This window comes from Homarus americanus, unplaced genomic scaffold (genome assembly GCF_018991925.1).
Source record: "Homarus americanus isolate GMGI-L3 unplaced genomic scaffold, GMGI_Hamer_2.0 scaffold49310, whole genome shotgun sequence".
In the NCBI taxonomy this organism is placed as follows: Eukaryota; Metazoa; Arthropoda; class Malacostraca; order Decapoda; family Nephropidae; genus Homarus; species Homarus americanus.
Genome location: NW_024735038.1, coordinates 1,665,633 through 1,681,737, shown reverse-complemented (window position 1 = coordinate 1,681,737; position 16,105 = coordinate 1,665,633). Strand labels below are relative to the sequence as shown.

General features: G+C 41.2%; 1 protein-coding gene across 1 annotated transcript in view; it reads right to left on the bottom strand.

The window, feature by feature from the left end:
• Positions 1–16,105, bottom strand: part of LOC121870775 — a 202,030-nt gene that overhangs the window by 35,548 nt on the left and 150,377 nt on the right. Inside the window, exon 4 of the mRNA XM_042372731.1 lies at positions 6,541–6,641. Coding sequence (XP_042228665.1) covers positions 6,541–6,641 — 101 coding nt within the window. The remainder of the gene's footprint in view (positions 1–6,540; positions 6,642–16,105) is intronic.

Genomic DNA, 16,105 nt, shown 5'->3' with positions numbered 1-16,105 from the left:
AAGTACTGCACCTTAAACACGGTCACACACAAGGACACAGATTCAAGAATACAAGAAAGCCTGCACAAAACCCCTGACACATTCACGAACTCCAGGAAATTTGTATTAACCCAAAGCACTTGCAAGGGGCCAAGAACACGGTATATTTAGCCTGGAGGACATTCAAGAGCGAAAGGAATTTTTTTATTTTTTATTTTATTTTTTTTTTACCTGTTACACCTTTAGAAACCCAAGAGAACAATGTACCTCACCTTAAGCACACACTCACACGCTGGACCAGACTAACACCATGAGTACAAGAAAACTGTGGCCCAAAGCTTTTAAACATTCATAAACACAACAAAACAGTGTATTACGGCAACAATACGAAGGCAAGAACAAAGTGTATTTAAACTAAAGAAAACATTGTATTATAGAAAAACACAAATACAAGAATATAAAGCGAAAAAAACACTAATAAAAACAAACAAGAGCATGAATAACGCTTAAAATAGCAACACATTCACAGAACCCAAAAATAAACAACAATAGATTGAGAAACACGAGGAAAAACGACCCACCAAAACCTCTTATCACTTCTTCAACACGCAAGAAAACATATACAGTAAGTGCACCGAATTTGCAGGGATCGTTTCACGCGTGCCAGAAAACAAGCATCTCTAAACTGACTGACACACACACACACACACACACACACACGAGGACGGCGTGTACAAGACCTCCAACACATACATCCAGACACCCGATAAAAACACAAGTGTGACTGTATCAACTCTGTCAAACAACCCTTTCACACACACACACACACACACACACACACACACACACACACACACACACACATATTAGTCTATTTAAACAGGAGAAGAAGAGACGCACCCCCCTCTCTTCCCACCTTCTCCTCCTCCTCATGGCACTCGTCCCCATAAAAACTTCTTTGCATTCACCCTCGACGCCCACCAACATCCCCCACTCACTCACCCCAATATTTGTATTCACATTTTCCTGTCCCAAGATTTTTATTTCCCTCACATTCAAAGGCTCAACACACCGGGTCTGCTCAGATTCCACTGCCAATGATCTATTTTATATATTCTTATTTATTCGTATATATATATGTTATTACCCGGCCAACAACTGCGGGGTAGGGGTATTGATTTCGATCGTCTGTCTGTCTGTCTCTGTCTGTTTGAGGTTTCCATAGAATTACTAAAAAACTGACTGGTAAATTTGTACCAAACTTGGAAGGTTTAACGAACACATGACAAGGTCCACATGCTAAACGTTTGGTGCAAGTCGTGCCAAAATTGATCAAGTTTTACCATGATGGTAACTGTTCGTGCATTAATAACTCATAAGGTTTTTCAGAGGATAAGGAACACGACATGATGACTACATTAATTTAAGGTAACCGTATCACTAGTTTGCTATTTACACTGTCATGACAACTGTTCGTGAGTAGGGATTGCATCTACTCCAAGGACAAGATTAATGTTTTCAATATATTTTAGTTCTTTGTTTTATCTTATATTAGTCCAATATAACCAAAATGTTTTATAGCATTATCTACTAATGCAGCTATGATTAAATTATTATATATTTTTAGTTTTACGTTTTCTATTTCAATAAAAATTACAGTATTTATACATCTTAATTCATTGTTATTATTGTCTTTACTGCTATTTTATTATAATTATTATTATTATTATTATTATTATTATTATTATTATTATTATTATTATTATCAAACACCAAAATGTACTCCCACCATCTTTATTATGACTTAAAAAAATATCAGAACGACAGAACTAAATTTGAATGCAAGTCATATCACTACTGTCAAGTCATATGCAAATTACAATGAATTACAATCATACATTAATAACTATTACTCTCGTCTCTTGCGCAGTTTAAAAATTATCTCGAAAAATTTCCTTTAACTAAAAAAATCTAGAGTTAACAAGAAAGAAATTCGCTCTACACTTTTGGAGAATTGGGTCGGTACTTGATGAGAGAATGGACAAGGACTGGGCAGACTTAATGAGATCCCGGACAAGCAACGCCAAGAATCAGAAATAAGGTCCTGAATAATTTACCTTTGACCTCCAGGTGCGGCAATGTTTAACCCTTTGATTTCCTGGCTGAAAATGTATGATATGAATAACGCTTTCAAATTACTGTATAATATCATTAACTGACAATATCAACCTAAACCCTTCTTAACAATACATTAACATTAACCAAATCTAAAATTAACTTTAACCATACCACTTTACATCATTAACTCACAACATCAACTTAAACCCTTCTCAACACCACACTAAACATTATTAACTCACAACATCAACATAAACTCTTCACAACACCACACTAAACATCATTAACCTTACAATATCAACTTCATCTTCTCCTCCTCTTTATTAACACAAACACAAGTTAACAACATCACACACAGAGAGAAACCCAGGTAAAGACTCTGTGACCCTGAACATCATTATCCAGCCGCCGCCACCACCACCAGCAGCGACACCAGCAGGAGCATCACGTCGTGGCGGTGGTGTGGTATCAGGGGTGCGTGGCCGTAAATATTTCAAATTAGAGCGTGGACGGATCCATCGGGCCGCTAATGACCTGGCTAAATGAGATTCCCCGATAATACTCTATAACTAGGTTGTGTGCCTCCCTCACTCGCTATTATAACAGGTCAAGAGAGGGCGTTATTTTATATTTTAAGTTCGACATTGACCAAGGTTAGTGGGTAGTACTAGTTCAGGTCATGGGGTGTGTTATGACCTGGTGGATGACCTGAGTTGGTGGATGTTCCAGGTCATGGGTGTGTGTGTGTGTCTTGACCTAGGGGATGACCTGGGTTAGTGGGTATTCCAGGTCATGGGGGTGTGTCATGACCTGGGAATGACTTGAGAGGGTGGGTGTTTCAGGTTAGGGAGACTTTAATGACCTAGAAATGACCTAAGGTTGGTGGCTGCTTCAGGTCATGGGGATTGCGTCAGGACCTGGGGAAAACCTGGGTCGGTGGCTGCTTCAGGTCATGGGGATTGGACCTGGGGACGACCTGGAGTGTAGTAGGTATTCCAGGACATAATCGTTCAGGTCTAAGATGTTTGGTGCAGGAGGCAGGTAATCAAGCTTGTTCGGTTCTCGGTACAGCAAGATGTGATCCGGTTATGTTTGTGTTTGTAGTGTCCGGAAAGCAAGTTTAGTGGCGTTCATGGTTAGTGACGTTCAATTTATGTAGTGTTCAAGGTTTGGTGGCGTTCAAGTTACGTTTCTATCTAAATGTCTGTCTGTAAAGAGAAAGAGAGAGAGAGAGAGAGAGAGAGAATTCTACCCACAATGGAATATAATTACAGTACATAGATAACCTAATTAATAATGTTTATCCGTGTGTACGTTTGTATGCGTGGCTGGGATGTGTACGTGCGATAACGAGCGTATACCTCTCTCTGTGTGTGTGTGTGTGTGTGTGTGTGTGTGTGTGTGTGTGTGTGTGTGTGTGTGTCATTTCTCAACTCGGTCGCCAAAATGAACAAGTGAGGGAAGAGGGGAGGGTGGATGAACCAGCCAATTATCGCCTTAAGAAAAATAAGGTTTGTGTGACCTCCTCCCCCTCAGCGGGTTAATGAGGTTTGAAGATAAATACAGTTCAAGTATTTTCTCATTAAACAACTGAGAGAGAGAGAGAGAGAGAGAGAGAGAGAGAGAGAGAGAGAGAGAGAGAGTCTTCCTTCCTTCCCTCTGATCTGAGTCTTGCTTACCATCCCTGCACCATCTCCCTTGTTCTTTCTCTCTGTCTCTCTCTCTCTCTTGCTCAGGTTCGTTAGCTGTAGCTCGTCTTATTTCACATAAAAAAAAATCAGACGACACCAAGTTTGACATTATAGTCTGAGTCTAATCACCAATCATAATCAGCAGTGTCTATAATCTTTCTCATTATCAGAAGAGGCTATAAGAGACACCTATAATCTTTCTCATGACCTGAAGAGTCTATGAGTTGCATCTATAATCTTTCTCAATATCAGAAAAGACTATAAGAGACACCTATAATCTTTCTCATGACCTGAAGAGTCTATGAGCTGCATCTATAATCTTTCTCATGACCTGTAAAGTCTATAATATGCATCTAATATCTGCCAAATCACCCAGATGTAAATAGATAACCGATTTTACAGTTGGGGAAGTAAAGGTGATCGAGTGCAGTGCCGGTTCATGCTGCCTCCTTGTGTACCGAAGGCTTAGTATTCAATAACCTACACCCACACTGTCCCTAACCTCCCTAAAGACCTATTTCCTTAACCTTTAACATAACTAACCTCTTTATTATTCCTCTTAAAACTTCTTTCTCTTGACTCAGCTAAGACTCTTCAAGACCTTCACCTCTTTGTTTAACCCCTTACCCAACACACACAATCGGGGTCTTAATCTCACATCATACGCAAATCTCTCGTGGGAGGTTAAAGGTCAGAGGTCAATTGTTTGTTCGCAGTCTTGAAAGTGTAAGTAAATAGAACATAAACACACAGTTAATGGAGAGAGAGAGAGAGAGAGAGAGAGAGAGAGAGAGAGAGAGAGAGAGAGAGAGAGAGAGAGAGAGAGAGGATAGAGAGAGAGAGAGAGAGAGAGAGAGAGAGAGAGAGAGAGAGAGAGAGAGAGAGACTCAGCTTCAGCCTTTGAGTGAGTGTAGTATCAGGTATCAGTCAGTCGTATATTCAAGCCTTTGATCAGTTAATTCCTGACCCAAAGTAACTGACCTACCGGGATAAAACTAGGAGGCAGTCCAAGTTCCTGTCACGAGGATTACCGGTAGCCTTCTCTAGCTACCGGTAAACGGAGTCTAGCTAAATTGTGGACGTACCGGTAGTGACATGGGGATATAGGTTATAGTTATGTACTGGTGTGGTACTGGTGATCTGTTGGGTTCTGGTGAGGATGTGGTTACTGGTGATGTTGATACCGGTGATATTGAATTTCCCAGTAATTAAAGCGGTTACATTTATGGATAAAGTACCAATAAAATTCCCAGTAACAAAGAAAACCCCCAGTACATAAAAATCCCGGTAGCTCAAGAGACAAAATCCCGGTACAGTACAATAGAAACCCCAAATTGTACCGAGTCCGGAACAGCTTAAAACGTCGCTCCCACCTCCACCCTACCCTCCATCCCACCATCCTTTCCACTGCACCCCATCCTCCACTCCACCCTACCCTCCACCCCACCATCCTTTCCACTGCACCCTATCATCCTTTCCACTCCACCCCATCCTCCACTCTACCCTACCCTCCACCCCACTTTCCACCCAGGTACTACAGTGAATGAACAAAGCTACGTGGAGGAATAAGCCAGTACTGTAGTGTATGATCCATGGATCAAATGCTCCTCCAGCAGGCTCCGGAAGGGATCGCTACCCGGACTAGCCAGGATCACGTCGGATCTAACTAATTGCTATTCAATTGATGCAACTTCGCTTCCTGGTGGCCATATTTTCGTGACTGTGCAACCATACACGCGTCTCATTCCCAATGTGCTCCCAAGAACAGTACACTATAGTTATGGTGCCCCAGAGACGGTTATGGTGCTCAGAAACGGTTATGGTGTTCCAGGGACAGTATACTATAGGTTATGGTGCTCTTACGGCCAGTACAACACCCAAGTCTTCCAACTGGTGTGGTGTGGTGTGGTGTGGTGTAATCTCAGACACAGAGAACAGGTGTGTGGTTATTCCCAAGTTCCCAACACTGACCTGAAGTGAGAGAACAGGTGAGTTTAAGGAAGGTAATCAGCGTGAAACAGCAGGTGTGGCAAGTGTTGTAGTCGTGTCCAGTGGTTTATGCAAATTTAGACTTAATCTCCTCCCCCCCAACACCTTCCTAATTCACACAACATCTGTAGGCGTGCCAAGACCACCGCAGAAGAAGATGATGATGATGATGATGATGATGATGATGATGATGATGATGATGATGATGGAGGAGGAGGATGATGAAGACGGAAGAGGAAGATGAAGAAGGATGATGAAGATGAAGAAGAGGGACGGGGAGGAGGAGGACTAAGGAAGAAGAAGAATGAAGGAGGAGGAAGGACACAAGCATGAAGGCTGTGATGACAAGTCGGAGCACCAAGATGAGATGACAGTGAACTCGGTAACGTAACTCGAAAAGGTCAATTACAAGTCACCAGAATAACATAACACTCATACACTTCACAAGGACTCCCAGTACGATAACAAAGAGGATTTATAGGACTACAGCTTGATGAGTCGTAGGATTCGAAAGCCCAACAGCAGGTATACCTCAGGATTCATACTAAAACAGGATAACACGTAGGAGATGTTCAGGACTTCAGCAGAATTGAACCGTATAGGATTCAATGGTCTACAGCAGGATTCATAAAACTCACACACCTCAACTAAGATACGCAAAACTCATATAGGATTCACATAACTCACACAGGATTCATAAAATTCCCACAGGACTTCCAGGATATGAAAAAGTATAACAACAACATGACTGGCTAGAACTCACCCATCGTCCCCTGTCAGCCTTCATGGAGCCGAAGAGAGATTTGAGCTCCTTGACGGTGATGGAATAGCTGGTCAGTACCCCCAGCACCTCGATCAACAGGTCTGTAACGCGAGAGGGAAAACAGGTAAATTATAATGAAGGAGATGAAAGAGGAGGTTTAATAAATAAGGAGATGGAAGAGGGGGTTTAATAATAGAGGAGATGGAAGAGGGGGGTTTAATAAATAAGGAGATGAAAGAGGAGGTTTAATAAATAACGAGATGGAAGAGGGGGTTTAATAATAGAGGAGATGGAAGAGGGGGTTTAATAAATAAGGAGATGGAAGAGGGGTTTAATAATAGAGGAGATGGAAGAGGGGTTTAATAATAGAGGAGATGGAAGAGGGGGTTTAATAAATAAGGAGATGGAAGAGGAGGTTTAATAAATAAGGAGATGGAAGAGGAAGATTAAATAATAAAGTAGGTGAAGAAGGTATGCATTATAATTAAGTAAACACCACAAGAATAATAAACATGTATGGATAATAATTAAATAGACAAAACATGAATAAATTATCATATACCAAATAATCAATATTCAGTAAAAAATTAAATAAAAGTATAAACATTTTATGATAGAAATATAAAGAACTGACAGACGAAGAGACTTGAAACACCTACCAAAGACTCGAGTGTTTATGATCAAATGTTAGAAAAACGTCTTCAGGGATTCCAGAGTTAACATACGATTTTTTTTTCTCACTTTACAACATAGCAAAAATTGTCAAGTCGAACAGAACTCATATAGTGTGTGTGTGTGTGTGTGTGTGTGTGTGTGAAACGCTGACTGTCTAGCGTTCATTAAACCAAGACGCGTTCATTTACCAGATTCGTTCTCTTATCACGTGTCTGAAGGGAAAAAACAACAACAACTTGGTGAACGTTGAGTTTTCCAGCCCCGGGCAGAGCGTCTGTAAGAGGTAATCAGGTAATGGTGTGAGGCAGACTGCTGGTGTCTCCTGCCCCTCCTAATGTTGTTTAGGTTACGTCCTGTCTGAGGGAGAATGATCAGGAGGAATGTTAATCTGGTGAGAGAGAGAGAGAGAGAGAGAGAGAGAGAGAGAGAGAGAGAGAGAGAGTGTGATAATGATATTGTTTTTGGTTATGTTGAATATTTATAAAAAAAGTGATTATGTATATACAAGCGTGAGTTAAAACACACACACACACACACACACACACACACACACACACACACACACACACACACACACACACACACACACACACACACACACACACACACACACACACACACACACACACACACACACACACACACACACACACACACACACACACACACACACACACACACACACACACACACACACACACACACACACACACACACACACACACACACACACACACACACACACACACACACACACACACACACACACACACACACACACACACACACACACACACACACACACACACACACACACACACACACACACACACACACACACACACACACACACACACACACACACACACACACACACACACACACACACACACACACACACACACACACACACACACACACACACACACACACACACACACACACACACACACACACACACACACACACACACACACACACACACACACACACACACACACACACACACACACACACACACACACACACACACACACACACACACACACACACACACACACACACACACACACACACACACACACACACACACACACACACACACACACACACACACACACACACACACACACACACACACACACACACACACACACACACACACACACACACGCACACGCACACACGCACACACACACACACACACACACACACATCTTCTCGACCTTACACACAAAATACTTAAAACACTGGTGTTCCCTTTTTCTCTCCTTGACGGAAATTGGACACCAAAAAACTAGTCATTCAGTGTCCTTGTATCAATAACTTGGACCCAAAGTCACTGTATATACGACAAAAAAAAAATTAATTAACTTTTAACTACGACACACTCCTCCTTAATAAAATCAAATATGGCGTCAAAATTACACTGAGTCTCTGCCATAACAAGATAAGACGTCCGCAAGTCAAACAATTGTTCTTCACTATAGATGTGTATACCCTAACTAGTTTTCTTTAGCAACGACCAAAAAATAGTGAACAAAAAAAAATGGCGTCGTAATGGCACTGGGAATCTACCATAGAAAGAGATGTTTGATTGCCTCTTTATACCCCGCCAGGAGGTAGAAAAATATTACGAGTCTTTGTGAATGTGGAGGTGTGATTCTGTAAGGTCTATCAACCTCCCCTCTTCCATAAGCTAGGGAGGAGGGGGGGCGTGGTTTACCAGAGGTCCAGCCCTATTGAGGGTGAATGAAGTTTGATTGGCCACGACAATTTTCCTTCCAATGGCATAAATTATAAGGATGGTTGAGTTGATGTGAGAGAGAGAGAGAGAGAGAGAGAGAGAGAGAGAGAGAGAGAGAGAGAGAGAGAGAGAGAGAGAGAGAGAGAGAGAGAGCCTCAAACAGCAATGATGATGCCTGAGGAGGGAAGTGGAAGAAAGCGTCAACACAACTCGGTCTCAACTCTGTAATGTAAACTTTGCTCACCGCCATACCATTTGATCTACCCCCCACCCCTCCCCCCCTCCCCCTTCCCCCCCCCTCCCCAACGCACCAAAAACACGCTCAACCATAGTTATTACCTCCTTTACATCCTGTTATAAACCTACAAACATCACCTTTGACGTATAAGAACCATATGGTCAGTATACTACTATCCTCATCGATCAAGACAGAGGCCACGTGTGAACCGTGTCTGGATGCCGCTGCTCTCATCTTCCTCTATCTCACAAGGATGTTCCCATAAATCACGTTTCTTAATAGGATAATATTTATATAGGAGTTATTAGTTTTGTGGTTTACTGGTTATTTAAAACGCTCTATATATCTATGTATCTAAGGGTTATATCTTCTCTATCTGCTTTTTATAATTTTATAACTTTGTGTCTGAGTTATTTAGTAATTTATAACTCAAACATTAACTAAAAAAAATGAGAATAATTTTTTAATTCTTCATAATGTATATAACAAGTCGTCACTAATTATATTCAAGATAATTTACTCCTCTGAGCCTGTCCAATAACTCAACACGTTAACGTATGCAAATAATGTTACCAAGACCGTGGTGCGCCAGTCAGCTGAGTTCGAATATTTACTAGCTGGTCACCTCATATTTTACAGGTGCCAACTTGAAAATTCTCTCTCTCTCTCTCTCTCTCTCTCTCTCTCTCTCTCTCTCTCTCTCTCATTTCCCTTCCCTTCCTCTGTCCGGTTCTTTCTCTCCCTTCATTTCCTACCTCCTACACTCTTTCTTCCCTCCCTCTTTCCCGACCTCTCTCTATCTCTCCCTTCCTCATTTCCTATCTCCACACTGCCCCCCCGCCCTCAGGGAAGATGATTATTAAGGAGACACTGAGTGAGAACAGCGACGGGGCAGATAGAAGCAGACTATGAGAGCATGGAGGAAGAGGAAGCAGCGGAAGAAAAGAGGGGGAGTGAAAGAGAAGGAAAAGGCAGCAGAGAAGGAGGAAGCAGCAGAGAAGGAGGAGGCAGCAGAGAAGGAGGAAGCAGCAGAGGAGGAGGAGGGAGTGGAGGAGAAGGAGGAGGAGGACGAGAGAGCCACGACCATCAAGTGGTGTCACTGCCCGACGCTCAGACCATGAAGGAGGGCCACTAAAGGCAAAAACCAGACGAACGTTCTCCTCCTCTAAGTTTCCTCACAGCTGCTTCAATGACCCGCGACTAAAGACTATCACTGCTGGACTGAGGAATAAACCGGGCGCTGCTGATTGCCCAAGCTGGCACTGCGTTTATGGCGTGAACCAGAAGAGTTTATAGCATAAGTCGGTTAAGTTTATCATGTCGGCCTCCAGTCAATCTTACTTTGAGTGTTAACGTGTGTCTGTTACTCAACCGCCCGTACTGGATCTGTTTCATCCTTAGTCCAGTGTTGGCTGAAGTACGCACGAGGAGGAAAAGGAGGAATAACCAGGACGCTGTTGATTGCCCGTGCTGACGCTGCGGTAATCTTTTTGTGTGTGTGTGTGTGTGTGTGTGTGTGTGTGTGTGTGTGTGTGTGTGTGTGTGTGTGGAAGGAGTGTGACTTAAATCTGGCGGTGGGCGAGGTATTGCCACAAGTTGAGGGTAACGACGCCAAGTTTGTATTCCAGGTGACAAAAGGCGCTACACACACACACACTGTATTAAAAACCATAATCGTCTGAAATTTAGTTGAGGAACTTGATAAAAGACCTGAGAACACAACACAATAAAAAACCCACGCTATAAAAAATTGTTAGGTGATGAGGTAAGGGAATAGGAGGGGGAGAGGAGAGATATAGGGAGGGGAAGTGGAAAGGAGAGGGGAATGGAAGGAGAGGAGGGGAGGAAGTGTGGAGGAGGAGGAAGGGGTGGATGATGAGGATAGGAGGAGGAGGGAGAGATGAAAGGTGGAGGGGACGAGAGAGGAAAGGGAGGGGGGGAGAGGAAAGGAGGAAGGAAAGGTGAAGGAAAGACGGTGGAGGGGTGAAGAGGAGGGAGGGGTGTAATGGGGAGGAAGAGTGTGGAAAGGAGAGGGGGGAGATGGAATGAAGTGGGTAGGGGAAAGAACGGGTGAGAGAAAAACCCGACATAAAGAAAAGAAAGAAAACGTGAAAAGAAAAGAAAAAAAAGGAGGAAACATAAGATAGATCTAGAGAGAGAGAGAGAGAGAGAGAGAGAGAGAGAGAGAGAGAGCCACCCCTGCCTTACAGACATATCGGCAATAATTATGTTAACTTCGTCCATTAAGGCAGAGCTCCAGTGACCATTTTTTCCGTGGGGTTTATTCCTCAAGACGCCACACGATACAGTATAGTTAACCCAGAACATTTTTTTGGTGAGGAGAGACAAGATGGTGATCCCAAGTAATTCTTTAACCTCTCTCTCTCTCTCTCTCTCTCTCTACCCAGTTTCTCCTTCTAGCCTCTCACTTCTCCTTCCACCTCCTCTTCTTTTATCCCCGAAAAACAGGTCTGGGTGAGTGTGTGGTCTCTGGAACCAGTATGAAGGATGCGGCAGAGAGACTTGCACGTGGCTGTCAATATTCCAGCTGCCTCTGTAACTCTCACAGCGAGACAGGAGGGATAAACTTTACCTTATCTCCCCCCACCTACCTATCCTACCTGTCTCCCCCCACCTAACCTTACCTTACTCTCATAACATTCCCCCCCTCCCCCTCCCCCTCCTCCTCTCCCTATATAATCCCCCATTCTCTTCATCCCTCCCTACACCATCTACTCTCATCCTCTTTCCTCCCACTTCTCATCATCATCATCATCTCTCTCCTTCCCATCTACCCATCCCAGTAGTTAGTCCCTTCAGTCTTATGTTTATCTATCTTCTTCTCTCTTTCCATTCCCTCTCCTTCTTAGCTCCCTTTAAAATTCCATCTTAAGTGTCTCTCTCCTTTACTCCTTCTCCCTTTATCCTCCTTTTATCCATTCTTGCTTTCTCATCTCCTCTTCTCTCACCTCACACTACTTTTCTATCTCTATCCGCCTCTTACATTTGCCTCCCTCCTCCAGTCTCACCCCACCTCACTTCCTTCTGCTCTCCTCTCCTCACGCACTTTTCTCCCACCTCCCGCCCCCTCTCCCTCCTCCCGTCTCCTTCCATCTCATGCTCCGTCGCCTCAATTAGTTGTATCTTCCTCACAACACAAGTCAAGAGTTACACAGGAGAGATCAGCCTCACTTCTCCAGCTGAGATATGTCTCCCTCCAGCTGAGAGATGAGACGCCAATACTCTAGGTGAGAGAGAAGTCGTCTGTACGTCAGGGGAGATTAGTTTCACCTCAGTTGAGAGAAATGTCTCCCTCCAGCTGAGAGATAAGACGTCACTAGCTGAGTAGAGAGCAGCCTTATTTCACCAGCTGAGAGATCTCCTCTTCCAGCCAAGAGATCATTAGACACTATCGCTTCATTACACAACTGAGAGATACGACACCACTAGCTGAGTGAACAATTTCCAAAAGAAGTTAACAATTTTTATTCCGAACGAAACAAATGGTAAAATGTGTGTGAACAGACATTGATAACACTGATCCTGTGATAAAATCTGAACGAAAATAAAAGAAACTGAACATTTTAAGCTGAAAACGATATCATCATCTAGACAAGAAAAAATAAAAAAATAAAACAATGATTCTAAAAGACGATATCATAGGAAAGACATAATCAGATTTTTTTTATTTGGGAAGACGATATCTGAACATTTTATTCTGAGACGAGTCGAAAAATTATAAAAAAAATCGTTTATTCTGAAAGACATCATCTGACTGAACCAAACAAGACTGAAGAGGAACACTGGTCGATGTACCTAAGGAGTCGGCTTTTGTTGAGGTCAAGGTGAGGTGTGAGGGGTCGACCCACACCTCCCTAGACTGTCTCCCTTACATTGACGTCACCCAACTTGACTCTCCCCTCATCCATTAACCCTTTGAGACCTAGAGGGTTAAGTCATCGTCTTCAAAGGGTTAAAATATAGAAGTTCAATGGATTAAACCATAGTCATCAGAGGGTTATATCATCGTTATCAAAGGGTTAAACCATCGTCATCAAAGGGTTAAATCATCGTCATCAAATAGTTAAACCATCGTCATCAAATAGTTAAACCATCGTCATCAAATAGTTAAACCATCGTCATCAAAAAGTTAAACCATCGTCATGTAAGGGTTAAACCATCGTCATGTAAGGGTTAAATCATCGTCATCAAAGGGTTAAGGCATCTACCTAAATTGTCCCCTCATATTCTCCCTTAGCGAGTGTTAAATCCCTTAACAACCCAATTACACCCAGTCTACACCCATAACAATCCTTACCCCTTAACTACCTCATACCTATAACTACCCCATCACCTCCTAAACAACCCTTACCCCTTAACTACCCCATTACCCTCTAAACAACCCATACCCCTAACGACCACGCATACACAAACCTGACCCTACATACACCCATTACTGGTGCATTTCAATCACACTCTCCATTACACCACACTTTGTAATTACGACCAATCTCATACAGTAATAACAATCAATTACGGGGCCTCCAGTATGACGTCTGTAATTAATAAACATCTCACGCTGTCATTAACTTTGATTATGACAAGGTTGAGTTATGACGTCTTGCGTGTGTGTGTGTGTGTGTGTGCGTGTGTGTGTGTGTGTTATTATTATTGATTATTTTCATTTGTTATTATCATCATTATCGTTACTTCTTTTAATATTACCATAATTAAAGTCATTAGTTTTGTCATAATCATTATCGTCACTATTACTATTATTTATTATCTTCATTAACATCAGATATCACTCTTTTGTTGTTTTAATTGACAGGTGAGTGGAGCGTTACTGTTGTCAGCTGATTCACATATACAGGTAAGTTGGCCTTCAATCATATTTGTATTGTTACTGTTTATTGTGTCTACGATAGATATGTTAATTAAAGTGGCCAGTGATATTACTAACTTTAGATACAATAATAATAATAATAATAATAATAATAATAATAATAATAATAATAATAATAATGACAATATTAAAAATGAATTAAAGAACAATAATCTAACTAAATATACAATAACAACAATAACCAACGTAATAAACTAACAAACAATAACAGCTCAGGTATTCTCGCTTCACTACAAACAAAATATAACTGGTGAAAATCCGCACGTTTCTTCATGTCAAAAGTCCCCTTGAAAGAAAAAAAAAAGTTAAGTGAATAATTGTTTTTTTTTTCCCAGAGCAGAAATTATTATGTAACACAGTGTCAGTCTCACCCCGTCACTCTTTCTAAACTCTGTGAAAAAAATAGAATGATATAATATAGTTCTTTTTAGTTCATTCAACTCTCCCAAAATTGGATCCATGTGATGATAAATTTTTTAAATGAAGAAATGGTTGAGGATGTTTCTCTATAATTCGCGTTCTCCCTTCTACTTTTTTCCTTTATTCTCCAAAAAATTACCAAAGCAAAAGCGAATAATAATAATAATAATAATAATAATAATAATAATAATAATAATAATAATAATAATAATAATAATAATAATAATAATAATAATAATAATAATAATAATAATAAAGTTGGTGATATTTTAATTTCACATTTTCACATCTTTTAGGAGCAAAAAAAATTTACTTTTTCAGAAAAATAACATTGTAGATTTTCTCCATAAGCCTTCACTTTAGCTACACCATGTATACAGTATGCATATAACACGAGACACTCAATGTTATATACACTGCTCTGTATATATGTATATATGCATTGGTATATGCCTCAGTGAAGCTTCCCAACACATGTATACACTTAAGTATGTATGAATGCATATATAACACAAGGTTCCCAAGCTGTGTTAGACGCATGTATAACCTGTGAGTGTGAATGTGTGTATACAGGAGCACATTGTGTATTAAGACAAATAAAATAATAAATATGATAATGATGTTTTATCTCGGGTCTGTCACTTGGAGGAAGGATTATGAGACACGGACGAGCAATACAGGTTTTAGTGAAGAGAAGAGAAGAGAAACAGTGCCAAGACTCTCTCAGGGCACTGCACTTAACACTTCAATACTTTGGAGGGGAGTGACACCTGTACACTTGGTACTTTTATATACTTTACTGTGAAGTGAAAGCTGTAAGTGTTACCTTTATTGCCTACTCACACCTTTAACTTTAATTACTTACAAAATTACACCTCGACACTTTATACATAATAACCCAAAATAAATAAAGTGTTTCTGCCAATATCTGTATCATTTTGGACAAATAAACTGTTTCAATTTCAACTTAGCACTTAACACTTAACAGACCACTATTAACGACACCTACAAGTGTATCCCCATCAACTCTTCGTACTTAACACTTACAAATCCACACGTTACATAACAAAATACAAAAATTACTCCGCTTCTCTCAACTCTCCCCACGATAAACTTATACAAAGCTGCCAATCAGACCACTGGGCATAAAACACACACACAACACACACACACACACACACACACACACACACACACACAAACATGACAACTAATACAAAATACATAGAAACTCAACAATCAAAGCGAGGTGCATTAGAATGGATATACAAACACTATCAGAATTCATTTATCATAACGCATAAAATATTTCCAGCAGTCTCAAATTACAAACCAATTGAGTGTGTGTGACATAATACAGCAACTGTGTGTATACGATATGTGTTCAATGTTTAATATGGTAGAATATGTATGTAATAGAGACGAGTGCGAGGGTTCATGGGTTAGGATTCATGGGTTAGGATTCATGGGTTAGGATTCATGGGTTAGGATTCATGGGTTTGGGGTCATGGGTTAGGGTTCATGGGTTGGGATGCGTGTCTGTCTGTGTGTTAAGATCGACAGACAGACAGACAGAGAC